At 40.6% G+C, this 17193-nt stretch overlaps 3 protein-coding genes across 9 annotated transcripts in view; 2 read left to right on the forward strand and 1 right to left on the reverse strand.

Annotated features, from left to right (window-relative positions):
• Positions 1-10888, forward strand: part of LOC143362968 (uncharacterized) — a 96969-nt gene extending 86081 nt beyond the window's left edge. For 5 of the 7 annotated variants that reach the window (XM_076803521.1, XM_076803523.1, XM_076803524.1 and 2 more), the window contains 6 exons: positions 661-1629; positions 2311-2464; positions 2842-2945; positions 3871-4003; positions 4656-4733; positions 5395-7188. In XM_076803521.1, the coding sequence (XP_076659636.1) occupies positions 661-1629; positions 2311-2464; positions 2842-2945; positions 3871-4003; positions 4656-4733; positions 5395-6916 (2960 nt within the window). In that variant the 3' untranslated portion in view covers positions 6917-7188. Of the gene's footprint in view, positions 1-660; positions 1630-2310; positions 2465-2841; positions 2946-3870; positions 4004-4655; positions 4734-5394; positions 7189-8431; positions 9470-10005 lie in introns of those variants that run through there. The other 2 variants (XM_076803525.1, XM_076803522.1) reach the window with 2 other exon arrangements.
• Positions 10889-11228: 340 nt separating this feature from the next.
• Positions 11229-17127, reverse strand: LOC143362978 (queuosine 5'-phosphate N-glycosylase/hydrolase). The gene is made up of 6 exons (XM_076803546.1): positions 16864-17127; positions 16464-16679; positions 13909-14071; positions 13152-13265; positions 12368-12553; positions 11229-11712 (listed from the first exon to the last, which is right to left on the reverse strand). Exons 1-6 carry the CDS (start codon positions 16957-16959, stop codon positions 11474-11476), a joined length of 1014 nt encoding a protein of 337 aa, XP_076659661.1. The 5' UTR covers positions 16960-17127; the 3' UTR covers positions 11229-11473.
• LOC143362984 (uncharacterized) lies at positions 14078-16457 on the forward strand. Its single transcript, XM_076803553.1, has 6 exons — positions 14078-15005; positions 15087-15434; positions 15498-15634; positions 15710-15810; positions 15874-15927; positions 16007-16457. The coding sequence occupies exons 1-6, from the start codon at positions 14599-14601 to the stop codon at positions 16352-16354; spliced, it is 1395 nt and encodes a 464-aa protein (XP_076659668.1). The 5' UTR covers positions 14078-14598; the 3' UTR covers positions 16355-16457.
• Positions 17128-17193: the final 66 nt, after the last annotated feature.

Below are 17193 nucleotides of genomic sequence, written 5' to 3' on the forward strand. Positions count from 1 at the left end.
TTAGTACGTTTCGTACGGGAGATCATCGAATACGTAAGAGTTCCGCGATTGACAGGGCTCGATCCAGTTAATGTCGTGATTAGAATGCTAATGCCATTAATCACGCAATTCGACTTTGAGGGAGGAAACGGGAACGTCGTAGCATCGCTAATTGGATAATGAATAGGGTGACTATATGTCGACCCTCCAATGCGATTATTACGTTGGTAATAATCGATTGATATAAAACGCCGTCTGTTCTATCTTTTTATTCAACATTAACTACAGTCATTAATAGATTGCGGATATTATGCACTTATGATAACAATGAATAGATCAAACACAAAATCGTGAAACTATTAAAGAGTTTAAAAATACTGTTACATTATTTTCAATTCGTTAAAATTATTCAGAAAAGAAAGTAACGTCTATGTAGTCCCTGCGTCTTAGAATTAATTCTGACGGTTTTTATTTTGCACAGAAATCGGCAATCTAGTCATTCGGTTACGGAAATTATCGTCTACGTCCCATTATCGGTATAGTGAAAAGTTCAAGGAACCTCGATTTATAATTTTTGGGATAGAAAGATCTATATTTGCGCAAGCGTCTGCACTCCGATTGATGGACTATTAGGATCTCGTGTCGGAGTAAACGAATAAATCAAACGAACGAATGTTTCAGCTTCCCAGGACTCGGAGGACAGCCAAGACGAGGTAGACACGCCCACGACACACATGGGATTGGTCTCCCCCATAGAATCATGGGAGGAGAATTGGCTGTTCCAGAAGAAAAGGGTCCAGACCCAGGCAGACCCGGTGGCCATGTTGGTACCGAATCCTAGCGCCGATTACAAGGCTCTGATCGGTGACAAGGACGCAGAGGACACTTCCGACTTGTCCGAGTGTTCCTCGGCGCAGTCCGACGAAGAAATCGAGAAAGAATTGATGGAGGCCATAAACAACGTGGTGCCACGGACTCCCACGGACCTGGTATTCGAGAACGGTTTGGACAACCACTCGGAAGTCTCGAAAGACGTTCCCAAGATCCAAGAACCGGAAAAGACTGATCCTGAAGCGCTCCTTCGCACGAACGTCACGGGAAACAAAGATAAAACCGAGCACGAAGTCAAAGCATCGGCTAACGATGCACAATCAACCTTGATAAACGCGAACGAAGCCAAAGAAGCCGGGAAGGAAGTTGAAACTTCAGAGAAAGTCGAAAAAAAACCAGTTCCAGAGTGCACGGGCGCTGTCGATGATGATCCGAAGATCGAGATGGAATGTCGATCGACTGTCGAGAAAAAAGTGGAGAGTGGTGTTCAGAATTTCAACGGTTCGACGAATGGAGGTTCGTCGACGGAGCCGAGGGAACTCGACCGGAATGATCCATCCAGTTGCAAAGGTCTGGAGGAAGGCTTCAAGGCGGAGGAAAATGTTTCAGATGTGCCAAAGACGCCCTCGCGCACGCCGACGAGGACTTCCGAGACGGAAGTCGGCGCAGGTAGCGGCGGCAACGTGGAAACGTTCATCTTGATAGAGGAGAACGCTCTGAACTCGTCGGAGTGTGCCAAGAAGTCGATACATGTTGATGAGAATACTTTGGAGGCGTTCGAGGAGGAAAAGTCCGATGAACAGAGGAACGACTTTCAAGGTAATTTCCTTCGACACCCGTATACAGGGTGTTTCATAAATGCATGCCAACACTTCTAGGAGTAAATCTACTAATTATAACAAGCAAAAAGTGTCACATGTCCGATATTTCTTGGTTCTCGAGGATCCAAGGTTGTGGAAGGTCAAAGAAACTGTTCATTCATCGAACATTTTTTCGTTGATATTTCTTTCAGAAACTCGGAGCGTTTCTTACATAATGGTACTATTCCTACGTTGCATAAAACTACTTCTCGTAAAACAAGAACCCTTTCAAGAGTTCCAAGATAATTTAAAGAAGATTGAAACAATACAAATTCAGTTCATAGTTCTCACAGGCCCAATCCGTGCACTCGTGAGACTGAAGAGTCGGATTGTGACGTTTATGTCTTTATGACAAAAATGAGTAAATGAAAATAGTAAAAACATTGAAAGAAATTAAGCAAGTAGATACAACATTTCCAACTTACTAAAATTGCTAAACACAGGGATACGTTTCGGTTCCTCGCAATCGATGCAGACTATTTTCAGTTTGCATAAAGATATGTAGTCTAGTCTTCTTAAAAATGGACGAAGAATTTTATCAAATGTATACGTATGACTCGCGTTCCGTAAACGTGTTACAACAGCTGTGAAATTGTCTGCTGGTGGCGAAGTGAACGTAATTTTTAATTGGTCGTTGCAGCCGAGGATATTCAACAAGAGAGCGAGTACACCGAGCATTACGACACGGCGACACAGAGACACTTGGACAGTTTAACGAAAACTGAGATTCCTGTCGTGGAAAATGGGTCGACCGATGCTGAACCGGATCATCGATTGCCAGACGACGAGGACAGGTGAAGGAAACATAACATTTTCAAGTAGATAGAGAAAGAGAGAAAAGATTAGTAATACACTATGTGAATACAAAATACCGAGTAAACATTTGTAATTTATTATGGATATTCCAAGGATTCAACGTTCGCGTGCCCGAATGAAATAATTTATGTAATAATATCCCATAGTTTGAGAGCTTTATATTGATACGATATACAGTACAAAATGCGAAAAGTCCGTGAGGCTCGAGCTGTGCTTCGCGGTTGTTTTTTTCAATCGAAATGTCTCGACGCAACGTTTGTTTCGCAACGTGAACGGTGACGGTCTGCCGAATCCCCTAAGAGCCTTTCTTTTTGTTGATGATATTTTAATCGTACTTCAACATTCCTCTGTGCAGCAGGTGCCGAGAAGCTGTGGCTCTCGCCAAGGCTAGCTCGGCTTCAAGATTTGCCCTACGGAACGAGAAGGAGCAGACGCAGCTGGCAACTCCTCCCAGACCAGGTGACTGAGAAATCTATTTTCTTTGTTTTTTTTTTTTATAACCAATAGCATCAACGTTTGGCTATAACGACGTTTAGATTGGTTTACGTACACCCCCGTCCACGAATTACCGGGCTACTTCATTTTGATGAACAACTAAATCCAATCAAACCTGTTTTTGTGCGGTCCTTTTCTATGCGATTCTTTTTTTGTGCGATTTTTTTTTTATGCGGTATATGAATGCCAACAGTGTTGGCATTATAACACCCTTGTAATGTTCTCATCACAAGAAGATGCGCGTTTTGGAAAATTTTTCTATGTTTAAAATGAGAAATTAAATTTTTTGAAAATGTTTCCATCTCTAATTTAATTATTTATTTTGTTTGGGAAGCACATTCTCGCTATTTCGTAAATCTTTGACGTATTTTTTAAGTGAGACTTTTTTTATGCGGTCCCTCTCCACCGCATAAAAAAAATTTCTTTTATATGTTGTAAAAAACTATTTGTTATAGTTATTTACGAAGTTTCTGAATATTTTTGTGCGCGGTTTATTTTATGCGGTCCCTATCTACCGCACAAAAACAGGTTTGACTGTAGTGAAGTCGCGTCATAGTAATTGGTTGGGTGTCAAGGAAAAGAGCGTATGTTGCATTTTATGAAAATAGGAAATCGTAAAAGTAATTCGTTGTTCAATGCAGCAATGAGAGAGTTAGGTAATGTGGTAAATGAAATTTTCACTTTTTGAAGTGGAAGAAGGACGTGTGTTACACAAGCCGATTCCATCAGAGCTGCGATGGATTCTTTTTAAGTCTTCTTGTACATTTTTCTTTGTTGTAACTGCGTGGAGTTTCGTAGAATAAATACTGTGGTGTCGTGTAAACAAACCCGTGAGCCACTTTTCTGATTGCTGGCGCAGTGTAAACATGTTTTCGTGTTTTCTGCACAGGCACGATAGCCGAGCGGGAGCACAAAAAGTGGGAGAATGCTCCGCCCATCGAGAACAACCCCTACAGCCAAGAGAATATACAGAAGAGGCTGTGGGAGAGACAGTACACGAGAAGGTCGTCCGATATTCCCGGGTAAAAGTCAATTTTGATAGAGGAAGGGGTGGTAATGTAGCCCTCAGTTTTATATTTCCTCCTAGAATCTGACTAAATATTTAAATTCATTTGAATTTTTGCTTAAAATGTAGATAAACTAATAAAGTTACATCTGATAAAAGTCGCAAGTAAAAGAAAAATAATTTCATTGAATTTAATATGTATTATGAAAATAAGTCATTTTTGTGCCTCTTACAAAAGCGAGGGTAATATGGCCCTCTAACAGAAATCGTACAAAATGCTTTTGATAACTTTGGTAACTTCTGGTAATTTTGACATTGCCAGGAAATAAAATTAATTCTTTTCTTTATATCGATTGTACATACCTTTTATCGAGTACATTCCAGCACGCAACTGTTTAACTCACTTAATTCGTAAGAAATGGTTCTTTTATGAGAGAGCGAAAAACTTTTGTTCTTCAGGTTATATTACCAATGCTTCTTATGAACAGAAACAATACATATAAAACCAGTAGACGCAACAAATTATAACGTTCTCCGCTAAATGTCTTTGTTGTAATATCAAAAATGACAAGGGGCCACATTACCAACAGGAGGCCCCACGACCACCCCTGCCTCTAACCAAATTAAAAAGCCAAAGAAATCACTTATTAATTGATTACCTTACACAGAATCCATGCCGAATTGCCGAAGAGCAACGGAACGGATTTGGAAGTGGTTCTGGCGCCCCAAGAACCGGACATCAAAAGGTAATTTCAAAATGATAATTCAGAGGCGGGAGATAGGATGCAGAACTTATGAGACCTGGATAAAAAAACATTGTGGAATCTTAAAATTAGTTCAGAACAGCGGAACACATGACGTTACGTTCCGAGAATTGTTCCACTAACACAAAAATAGTGAGGGAACTAGTTGCTCGATGTCCCTTATACCCGCAGGTTGCGTCTGCGTCGCGACTAACCCGATAATGGCAGAGAGAGGATAACTATACTCCCCTTAATTTCCTCTGCCTGCTGACCAATCAGTGTCGACAAGTGATACCCATTTAGGTATCTGTTTCCTCTCCTCCTTTTCCCCTTCCACCACCATGAGCACTCTCTAACGTCCTCTAACTCTAACGTTCTCTAACTCTCTCTAACCTCCCACTCAATCCCCGTCGCGAACGCGCAACGTGCCACATATTGCTCTGGTCCTCAGAGAGGGGGTATTGTATTCCCCTCGATTTTCCCGGCCTGGCGACACTGTGACCGATACCCCAGGCGTAGACTACGCTATAGACTCGTGACGCCACCTGTTTTTGGCTATAGCTTTCCCCCACTATTTTTCCCTCGATTTGGTGACGCTGATTCAAAGCTAAAATATAATTTCGTGAAATCGGTGCATCCAAAATACGAATGTTTGTGTGTCCAGGTTCGGCAGGGACTATTACATCAACGACTCGCGATTGTCGATCAACGAGAAAGGGCGAAGATCGGCCTCGTCCACCTTGAGCAGACCCAGCAGCTCGCTGTCCCAGGGATCGAGCTCTACGGGTCCCGACCAGGAACAACAGGTAGGTTTCCAGCTCGAAAAGTTTGAGGAGGCTTCGCTGCGCGGCAGCCTTTCTAGATGGACCTATCGCGATCCATACTCCAGTCCACACTTCGCGGTCAACCCTCTTCTGCACATGGAGCTCGACGGTAGCAAATCGGCTAGCACTGATCGTGCGAGCAAACAGACCGTAGAAAGCGATACCACCACCGTAGACTCGATTCTTTGGGCCACTGATTGCGAAGAGCCGGCAGAAAGAAGACAGATAGAACTAGACGACACGAGCTCCACCGTTTCCGAGCGGTTCGATGACTCGAGCATGATCATGACAAACTGGAGCCTCGATACAGCGGAGAGGGTGGCTTACAATCCCCTTTATGGGCTCGACCAGCCATTAGCTTCTTCGACTGCGAACAAACTGAAACTGGATCGCGACTCAAAGGACTCGGGAATGTACTCTATCGATCCGTTGGATTTAGGAGACAGTAAGAAGCAGGAGAATGGGTGTAAGCCATCGGGGAGTGGCGACTGGTCCAGTGATCAGATTCTGTCTTCCAATGGGAGGAGATATTTGGGCTTCAATGGGCACAAATACCACACGTTCGGAGGAATAAAGAATTCTCAAAAGTTCATCGACGAGTCCGACGAAGGCAATCTTGAAAATGAAGAGAACGATTACTCGAACGCCGAGGTTGCTGATTTCGCAAAATTGAAGTTCCAGACGTTTGGAGGGATCAAGAAGAGCAAGGGGGTGCCGACCTGCAGAAAGATCACGTTAAAATCATCCTCGAGGACTCAAAAGGGACTCAAGAACGCTAAGAGTTCCCAAAGCGGTTCCGATTTGCAGAACGATGGAAACAGCAATCTCAGATTTATTGGACATTCTCATTGGTTAAGAGAGCATTATCCCGAAGATAATTATTCAACGTCGAAGTTATCGCAATCCTCGAACCGGCCTAAACCGAAGTCGAAAAGAAAGCAGTGTAGTAAATCTAACAGAGAACAAGCCAGAACGATTGGTTTCAAATCCGAGCATTGGTCCTCCTCCGATGATTGGCAGGACGATGATTGGAACGTCCCGGATAGAACGGTGATGGCCAAATTCCTGAAGGACGTTTCCAACAAGGAAAAATCGCGAAATTCCGAGAATCCTGCATACTTCTTCAATACCTCCAGAAGAAAGTTGTTTGAAGATTCCAGAAGGGTCAGGTCTCTAAATAAACATCGTTCGTCCGACGATAATGAAAGTCTAAAGCTAGAACCTCCGATTGTGCCGCAAGTCGTCGAAAGAAGTTTCGAGAGTTTGCGGGACCTTCGACTCGCTGGGAAATCGAAGAAACTGAAGAGCCGCGAGTCGAAGAAAAAAGGAGTGACGAGTTTGAGCAACGTCACTATTTGGTGAACATGGAAGTCGCTCGAATTAATCTCTGTCCCCGAAAAAATGATCTGTCTCCACTCGAATTTGTACAGTTTTCACGAGATACCTTTCCCTTAACAATACCCCAGTGCCATATTGCCAACGATGTTCCTTGTCCCGAAACGATTGGACAGAATTTATATTTTTCTACGAAGCGTGTAAACGTAACAAGTGAAAGTGTTGTTTAAGCATAAGAATGTCAGAGGATGTATATTTTATTTTTAAATATATTGTATCACGACAATGTTTCGACCTTACTTGAAAGTGCATGGTATTCTTCTGGTGCAGGCTCTCGTACCTATCGATCGGTTCTTAACAAAAACGATCTCCGATTAAACGAACGTTAACCATTTCCCTCTCTCGCTGAGATCTGTAAATAAAAATTCTGTGGCTGTTTCTTGTAGATGCGCGCACGAGTAATGTCGACCTTCGTGCGAGCGAAACGAATCGATTCCTCACTCGATTGTATATAGTAGACCGTAGATCGTAGACAAAAACCGATAAATAACGAGGTCGGAACGTGGCCGAGCGTTCTGCGCGCTACGCGATCGATCCTGCGCTCGGTAAGTACCGTTTCCATGCGTTTATAAATCGATGCACCGGTGACTAACAACCAGCTCGAATACTAATACGGTAGTGCATGCAACGGTTGGAAGGAATCGTCGGTTGGAAGTGGTTTAGGCTCATCAATGTAAAAAAGTTGGCGCCAAGAAGAAACAAGGTGTCTGAATACTACTAACAGGTTTCTGTAGCTTTTGACTGGGAGGTTTGAACGTTGTGGGCACTGCGAAATTTTTCTTCCTTCGCCAAAAAGCTACTCTTTTACTTTCTGCAAAACTGCTATTTTTCTTCTCTCTGTGAAATACATACTGTGCGTGGCTCGCAAGGAAGTCTCGTGGAAGGAACGCGGGGCCGATTTGTCAGAGTGGAAGGGGCACGCATAGTTTCACACGCATTAGGGCTCTAGTAGGGACTCTAGTGAGGACGGGCGGAGTGAGCGAGGACCCGCCCCCATTTTCCTGTACTATCCCACGAGACTTGTTGGGAGACACGGACAGTACTTCTCTGCCGAAAAGCTATTTTTCTTCTTCACAAAAGAGCAATTTTCTTTCTCACGGAGGAGCTATCGATTTTCCCACGTTATCGCAACATCTGTGTCACTCAATATTCTCCTAGTTACTGCCTACTAGAGGTGTACAAAAACCCGAAAATGCTGGGTGCCCGATGGTCAGGGCGAGTTGATCGAGAACCCATCCCGACCCGACATTTTCGGGTTCTCGCACATCTCTACTATCGACCCTAAGTGCAACCCAATCCAGATCCAAAGGCTAGCAATCCTGAGAAGTCCATCGTGTGATCGCGCTTAAAATTGTTCGGGGTTTCTCTGTTGGGTGCAAAACTGACCCCACTAACAACCGCAAACTCCCATCGGAGACAGTGAAGCTGATCATTGCTGATGTGCGCGATCTTTAATTCTATTTGAACCGCTTTCTGTTCCAGGAGGACCCGCAGTACAAGGAGACCGAGTACCTAATGAACAAGAGCAACGACGTGAAGTCAAAAGTGGCGAAGTGGCAGAGGAACAACAGTCTGGAGAACAAATACCAATCCTCGGTGCGAAACGGCGAGGACACGAACGAGATAGAAAGGAGCAAAGGAGACGGTCAGAAGACCTGGGAGGACCAGAAGATAGAGGAGATCTTGGAAAACGAGAGGAAGAACAGCAAGAACGAGATCAACGCGAAGCTGAACAACCAGGAAAATTACAACGGGATCGAGACCAAGAAGTCGAACTCGGAGGACAATCAGAAGAAGATCAAGAGGATCGATCTGAAGGCGTACGGGTTTGAGAACGAGTTCTGCGTGAACAAGGCCACGAAGACGTCGTCCAGCCCGAGAGTGGTCAACAAATTGGACTTGAAGAGTTTCGGTTATGATGGTGGGATTCGACGAACACAATCCAACATTCATCTCAACAGCATCTCGCACGACGATTTCAAGCCCAGAATCGGTAATAAATCGAACCTGTCCCGTCGCAATGGTTACGGAAACGATCGGGACGTGATACGGGCTCTAGCTTCCGGAGACAATAACCTGACCCAGAGTTCGGAAGCTTTGAACGAACTTAGGGACGAGACGTACAATGGCTTCGGATTGAAACCCGCCAAGTCGGTGCCGAATATCGCCAGATGTTTCTCGAACAATAGCAGCAATCAGGAGGACGAGGAAGTCGAGAGTTATAATCAAAACTCGTACACGGAGTTGGAGACGATCAAGAACGGGTCTGTCAGGAGTCTAGACAGCAGTAACAGCTTGGAGAAGAACGATGCGAAGAGCAACGTATCTTCCGTTGACGAATCGGAGATCGATACGGATAACTGTTCCGAGAAGGAGCAGAACCAGCCAATGACTAATGGAAACAAGAAAATTTCGAGCAACGAAAACGCTGGTAATAAAGTGTTGCCGCTGCCGTCGGTCAGGAGACTGGCACAGGCGTTCAACAAACAGGCGGAACCTGCTCCCACACTCGTTCCGAAGGTGAGAGATCTTTAAAAATGTTTGATATCTGAAATGTAAATTAATTTCATGGTTAAATACCTGATCATATGTATACCCAAATTATAATCTCGTTAAAAAGGCAATCGTACAACAATAACACATACTGTCCCCACCACATCTACCTGTCCCATAACCCCGCCCCTTTTCCTCTGCCACGCTCCTTACGTAAAATATCGGGAGTTAATTCTTGCAATAAGTCCTAAGCCCTCCAGAGTTAAAAATCTCCTATGGGAACCAATTCGAAAATCGATTAGAAGGTTCCTCAGTGCATCGGAACATGTTGAAAAAAGAAATAGTTAAAGTTAATGTAGATACAGCTGGGTCGTTCAAAAGTTTTTTAATAGACTTCTGATATCCAAAATGTTAAAATTGCTCGCTCAGCTGAACAAAATAAGGTAGTCTTACCTGTCCCACAGAACCGCCCCTTTACCTCTGCCACGCCCCTTCTGTAAACTAAGCGGAGTTAAAACAAGAAATTTTGAAACAAGTCCATGTTTTCGCTATTCTCTTTTCAGGTAAATAAACCAACCACCGTGAACAAGGATAGATCGTCGACGCCAGAGATCCAAATAGTCGAAACTCCGAGGCAGATGCACAGTCTGACGGCCAGATCTCTTTCGAAACAATTTCGGGAGGGTCTTCGGCAGATTCCAAACAAAGTGACCTCCCCGCCGGCTAGTCACGTGACGATGGAACAGACCTACATACCGGAAAATCAAACGGAAGTGGTCCCGGCGAAATGCGAGAGCACGAGCACCGACACGAAGGTCATTTTGCCGGGGAAATTGAAGTCGAACATCATATTCTGGGAGCAAATGCAGAGGAAGAGTTGAATCGCTCGCGATGTTTATCCTACAGAGCGTGTTGTGGATGAGTCAGGAATTGTAATTAATTTGTAAGCGTCCTGCCGAAGGATCCGAGGGATAAACCGAGGGGAATCGATTAAATTCAGGCGACGTGGAGCAAATCCAGACGAGGAACTGGATGATTCACATATTTTCTTTGCTGTCTGAAAAACGACCCGCGAAGCTCGATCGGTCGGCTGGATCAAAAGTGTGTAACACGGATTGGCATACTTGCCACGAATGCAAGCGTGCGCAACACCGTTCGAAACAGAATCAATTAACCGTATGAAACAATGCCGGCACGATCGATAGGACCGTTATCCACTGTAACATCAAAGGTAAAAGCATTTCGCGTTTTTAACGCGGTAACGTCCGTGCCAAATAATACCCGCTTGAAATTAGCCAAAGAAAATATGACAAGACGTCTGCATTGCAGAGCTCAAATTTGCAGTCGAAATTCTGCCCATTTTATTCTCTTTTTCTTTTTGATCGACTTGTATATGAAAATTATTGATGTACATAAAAAGATATAAATAATACATGTTTCACCGTCCGAGTGAGTCTATATAAATTTCTATTGGCAAAAATTTGTATAAATCACTTTCGAGAACAGTGTGTAAGGAAACTGTCGTATTCCTGTATATTATTTATTATTTATTAATAACGAAATTTATGTGTATATAACGAGTTATCCCTTTGGTGAACAGAGACACTCCTTTTATCGAATACCAAAATTTTTAACTATTTTTGTGTTGCCTGTACACTAAACCTGTACTATATCGATATTATATAAATATATTGTTTATTATTTAAAAAAAAACAGAGTCTCGTTGTCTTACATCATACTTAGAATATGTACTTCCACAGGATTCAGGTCCAAGGAGTTCGAACGATTCGTAAAAACGTCGAGTTTTATTCGAGCATTTCGGAATACATCACTAGATCATATTGCATCTGAGTATTATTTAATCATAAAAATATATATTCTCCTAGATTTTACAATGTGAGTATAATACTACTTGTAGCTTTATAAAAAGATCACTTTCCGTGCATCGATATAGACCACTGTCGTCTGAGCTGTCTTACAGTTTCTAACTATGTCCCCAGACATTTCGATAGAAATAGGACCATAAAACGCTTAATAATATATGCACCTGGTTTTGTGGAACGGTATATGCTCCAACTCGATGGCGTGTTCTCGCCTATAGTCCCACAAGAAGTGATCTATCAATACCGCATTAACGTCGGACTTTCTCATGTTTAGATTAGGGTAGCGCTCGATCAGGGCTCTAACTTCGTCCTTTACCCTCTCGATAGCCTCTATCGAGCAACCACGAATCTCTATTTCATCGTCTCCTCCATTTTCTAATTCTACGTCTGAAAAAAAAAATATATATACACAACCTAACGGGCAAATTACTAGGTAGTTTGTATTACTTATTAATAGACTGCAGATGTTTATGCAAAATAAAAATTGTCTATGTTTATTACAATGAACAGGAGCTAGATATACATTTATAGCATAAATTAATCATTTTAATAAGTATAATAATCCAAAATAATGCAACAGTACTTTTAGATTCTTAGATTATTTTCACTTGTTTGAATTTGATCCACTCAGTTTTGTCATAAATGTATAAAATCCGCAGTCCACTTATTAATTATTACTACTTATATATTATTCTATGTCTTCTAATTGGTGTTTCTTATCACTAGAACTAATTATCATGAGAAAATATTGTCGGTATACAGGGGCATGCTAGGTTTATGTTGGGATCGTATCAGAGTAGGATTAAGTATAACTGTAACAATGATAGAACCCAGATTAAGGCTGGTAAAGACTGCATGGAGATTAGGACTGCTTTATTTAGTCTCTAATTGGACGAGGATTAAGTGTGAGTACAGAGGATTAAGTCACAATTGAATTCAAGAATAGGCCTGAAAGCGAATTAACTCACACTTCTGGAGGAACTTAAACGACTATAATCGTTATCTTAACAAACACGGTAAACGGCTCCGCTGAACAACTTACCACGCTGTAACCTGCTCATAAGCGGATTGCTATAACGCATCACACCAAAGTGCACAAGAACCTGAGGAACTCGATAATCAGCAAACATCGTGATATAGTCTATATCATGGAATTCACCCATCCTTGTTCCCTTGAAGCAAGCCCAAATATCGCTCACCAATATTTGAGCCCTTTTGTAAAAGCTGACTAAAAAGAATCAGTTTATCATTTAGTTTTTGTACTGAAAACGGATTTGTCAGTTCAACACAGGTCACAAAAGTCAACACAGGTTGTCACAGGTACCTACTTTTGTCACCGTTTGCATTTCTTGCCTAATTAGTAGCCGCTATCCTCACAATTTTTAAATCAGACATGATTTAACCACCCCCACTTGATAAAACCGCTAAAAATAAGAGAAACATATTTTTATAACTACGGAAATTCAAGTTAGAGGAGTTAAATTACCCCTATGTGACTATATATCTCTGAAACTGGTAAAGATAATAATTCACTGGGTGTCTCAGCTAAATGGCAACCTCAATATAACAAATTTTTCCTTAAAGTAATTTTTTACAAGACTTCAAGATTGCCAATATTTTTTTTAACATAACCTTATATACATTTAGATATCTGCATAAAGCATAAAAAATAAATTCAACGACCTTAATAACCACAGCATTTCAATCGTTTGATTTTGAGATGCATTTGAAGATAATTAAAATTTCTTACAGTATATTTTAGATAGAACACGGCGTCTGTGAAACCTGTGTCGCTGATTTCAATGCAACCTGTTTATTATACATACCTCTATGACCCTCATAGTCTGCCTCATCCTGATAAGACTCAAATTCATTCACAACAAGTTTCATCAACTGCTCAGCTGAACACGAACACGATTTGATACACTCCGCAAAAGTACCTACAACCGAGTTAGATTTTATCATTGTGTCTAACGAGTACACAGTGTTCCTAACATAAAGAACCACCAGATGTAAATTCCACTCAATGTAATCAGGAGAAAATATTTTAACGTTGCACTGAGTAAAATGTACCCCCAAAGTTTCTAGCTCTCTGCTTTAGAAACACCCTGTATGTAAACGTTAACGTCTAGTGAATTGAGCTTGGAAATTGGTACCCAGAAAGCAGGCTCAAACACACATATTTACAAAGCGTTGGACCATCCAGTGTATAACTTTACAGTCTGAATCACAATTCAAGCCCTGCTTTTATGTACATATTTTCTATTTTTTAAGAAGGTCTTTTTAAGCCCCCCTACCCCATTTATGGAAAATTGTTCACTGATTTCGTCAAGGTCGGTAAAGTTCTGCACCAGATTCTCGTGCCTTAAGAGAGTATATACCTTTGTAAAATTTAAACAATTGAAAATTTTGTTATATATTTAAGAATTCAAAAAGTTATGAGAAAATTTCTGGAACTAATTTATAAAAGAAACTTTATAAGCTTCAATTTTTCAAATAAAAAATCCACCCAGTCATTTTCTGTCAAGGTATGTATCCCCTTAAATTATAGAATAATTACAGGAAACGACATCAAGCCTATACCTTGGTATTTCGCTACTAAAATCTTTCCAGCTTCTCTCAACGACTTAATTCTTTCGTCCAAAAGCGGTATACAACTAGTCTGATCATCACCCCGAAATATTTTCTCGGCGTCGGACCTTGTAATGCGAGAATAATACTTGGGGTCGATTATAGGTATTCCCTCCTGTTCGAAGTAAATTAAAAAACAAAACGTAATGTGAATATCCACTTAGAAAATGATGGATTGTGAAGTGAGATACACACGTGGACGTGGAACTGTTCTTTTAAATGGGAACACATGGTTTGTAAACAAAAGACAACAGACTTTAAACGAACAATGCAATGACACACTGAATGCAGTAAAATCTTAATGTAACCACTATGTAAAATGGTATTGCGAATGCTTTTAATGTTTGTTCGTTTAATAGTATTAATTTCTGATCGATAAAATGAAATCAGAGTGCAGGAAATACACAAATGACATAACTGGTCTCAGAAAACCCACGTGAGTACTGCAATGATTAATTGCAATTTATTTTCATTATTACTCCCATCTTTTTTTACATATAAATAATTTTTGTACTTTATATTTATATTTTATACGTAAACAATTTCCTTTATACGTGTACTAGAGGATTAGACAAGCTAGCAGAATCAATTCCTAAGCCAAAGGGAGCAATACCAAATTTTGGTTTGCCAAAATGGAAAGTGATGCCGTTAGAGTCAAAGATACCCATGGTCCCTGGACCAGAAGGAGCATACAATTTCACCCGTCGTAAACTTGGAAAAGAATTATGGATCCGTGCACATGATGCAGATTTTAACTTAAGCGATCCATACTGCTACGAGATGGAACTAACTTACGATTCACTTCACGATAAACACTTGGTTCCTTACTTCTCTAGACCACGCATTATTCGACACCTGATAAAAGCTGGGCTTGTCACGAAGAATCTGGATGCTATGTGTTCCTTGCGTGATTACAATATGTATAGAAAATATTTGAGAAGAGTACACTGCGATAGTATAAAAAAGGAGTTAAACAGAAGGTCCAAATGGGTCACAGAGGAAAGAGCTATTCTGTACGCACAAGAGCAAGCAAGGAAAGAAGTGAGAAGGTAATACCAGGAACATATACGTACATTGTAAAATATGCATATGTATACTGCTTAAATACAGTGTTGTAAAAATTTTGTCAGATTCAAGAAAAGAGAAAGATTACTGGGATTGGTAGGAGCAAGTATTAGAAAACGTGAACAAGCTAAGAAATTGAAACTTCAGAAGCAAAAAGAAAAGGAACAAAAAGACGAAGAAAGATTACAAACCCTGATGTTAAAGAGAGAAGAAGAGAGACAGTTACGACTTATCAAGAGCAAAGCAAAAGCTGAACTAATTCAACAAAAACAGAAAGCAGCAATAGAACACGAAAGGCATAAAATAATTAATGTTCTGATAGAATGGACCAAAAAGGAACGTATACGCAAAAAAACTAGAGAAATGAGACTGGCCCAAGAAAGGGAAGAAAAACGTGAAAAATTGGAGAGAAAGTACACATTGCAGCAACACAAGAAATCAGTATGGAATTATTAATATTTGTTATTGTATTTAAGGTGGCAAGAGAGACAAGAATTCCAAAAGAACCAAATGGAGAAGGAACAATTTTTGTTGGAATGTGTAGAGGACCAGCGAAAAAAATTTATAGAAGCCTACAATCAGAAAGTAGAGAAAGAAACAAAGAGGATGCAAAGTATATCTTACGTAGTAAACATAAATTAATACATATATATTATTTTTTTAATATACATGAATACTCTGTTTGCAGAACTTCTGAAAAATATTAAAATTTTCATGAAATGTTACTTTGCAAGACATTATGGTGGCAGAGAGCGAGTTTGTTGTGTAGAAGAAACTGATGATGATGCGGTACAGATGTATATACACATTCAGTTGTTATTCATTCTATTAATAACATAAATTACATTATAGGATCAAACTGCGACGTCGACCGTGACTCTAGGTGGCACGAAAAGAGATAAGAAGGTAAAGTCTATAATACCTCTTACCAAAGCAATAAAGTGAGAAGTAAAATATGTGTAACCAGATAACAACTTTATCTCAGGGAGTACAATATCCCGATAAAGATGTTACCTCGCAAGGAAGAAAACCAGACTCTACAAAACGATCTAAGAGAAGAAAAAGGGGAGCAAAGATAAAACAGGAAAAGAAAGATACAAAAGGAAAGAAAAAGAAAACACTCAGGGCTAGGAAAGGTGGTAAAAAGAAAGTAAAAAGAAGGAAAAAGAAGAAACAAAGAAAGGAAGTAGATGAGGAAGAAAAAGTAGAATCAGAAACAACAAGAGAATCAGAATCCACCACGAAAACAGATACGTCTCAAACAACAGTAACCCCTACTCCCTCAGAAAAGTGTAGATGTAAAGCAATTAAGGAAAGAATAAGAACAATTTGAACACAGTGATCTTAAAATTAACAAACAACAAAAAGCATTATATCTGTTTAAGCAAAAGAGATTTTGTAATGAAGTTGTGTATTAAAATTATAAAAGTGTATTGACTCACATCGATAGCCCTCTTAATAGCAGAACACAATGCAAAATATCCACTCTGGCCATTAACAGTCCACCATTTTGAATCATTTTCGCTCCAAAAAGAATAATTCAATGTGTCCAAAACAAATATCCAATCGACAGCCCTTGGATCATCTATACAAGGATGGTACTCGTGTTGCGAAAAATTATTCACGGATATTTTGTTAGTTTTGAGGCCTTCCAGAATCTGTAAAGATAGTTCATTGTTTACAGCAATCTTTAAAAAAAAATAGCATTTTTCATCATCCTTTTAAACTTATAGGAAAGCGAAACGGATTCGTTGACATATGTAAAGAATAATTTGTATAAATGAGAAATACAATTCCAAAATAATGAAAGGTAAATATCGAAGATACTGAAAGATTACTCACCGTGCAGGCAAGATTTTTAACGCCTTCATCTTCGATAAAAACATTCTTTGACATTCTCGCTATCAGCTTCGCAGATTCCCTCGGCATTAAAGTCATCGTTGATAAGTGATCACAGTTCTCTTGACCGGTAATTAAAAATTAATATCAGAACAATTTTTAACCGGGTCTACCCTCCGTGATAGTCGACGCACTATACAGCACTATATATATGCAGTTGCCGTCACTAGAGTCTAAACCCGCGGAAGAACCAGTTTTCGTTCGCTCTGCGCATCGTCGCCCTAATTGGCGGAACTGCCACTCCCTTCCCACTATACAGCGGGTCACGCAAGT

This window comes from Halictus rubicundus, chromosome 18 (genome assembly GCF_050948215.1).
Source record: "Halictus rubicundus isolate RS-2024b chromosome 18, iyHalRubi1_principal, whole genome shotgun sequence".
Lineage (NCBI taxonomy): Eukaryota > Metazoa > Arthropoda > Insecta > Hymenoptera > Halictidae > Halictus > Halictus rubicundus.

What these genes read in the sequence shown, in the direction of transcription:
- LOC143362984 (XM_076803553.1), top strand. Translation starts at nt 14,599, where the DNA reads ATGCCGTTAGAGTCAAAGATACCCATGGTCCCTGGACCAGAAGGAGCA. An exon ending in CGTGAAAAATTGGAGAGAAA is followed by an intron (nt 15,435 to 15,497) that starts GTACACATTGCA and finishes ATTGTATTTAAG; the next exon opens with GTGGCAAGAGAGACAAGAAT. An exon ending in AGAAACAAAGAGGATGCAAA is followed by an intron (nt 15,635 to 15,709) that starts GTATATCTTACG and finishes CTCTGTTTGCAG; the next exon opens with AACTTCTGAAAAATATTAAA.
- LOC143362978 (XM_076803546.1), bottom strand. Translation starts at nt 16,959, where the DNA reads ATGACTTTAATGCCGAGGGAATCTGCGAAGCTGATAGCGAGAATGTCA. An exon ending in TTAAAAATCTTGCCTGCACG is followed by an intron (nt 16,680 to 16,863) that starts GTGAGTAATCTT and finishes CTATCTTTACAG; the next exon opens with ATTCTGGAAGGCCTCAAAAC. An exon ending in TTTAGTAGCGAAATACCAAG is followed by an intron (nt 13,266 to 13,908) that starts GTATAGGCTTGA and finishes ACTCGGTTGTAG; the next exon opens with GTACTTTTGCGGAGTGTATC.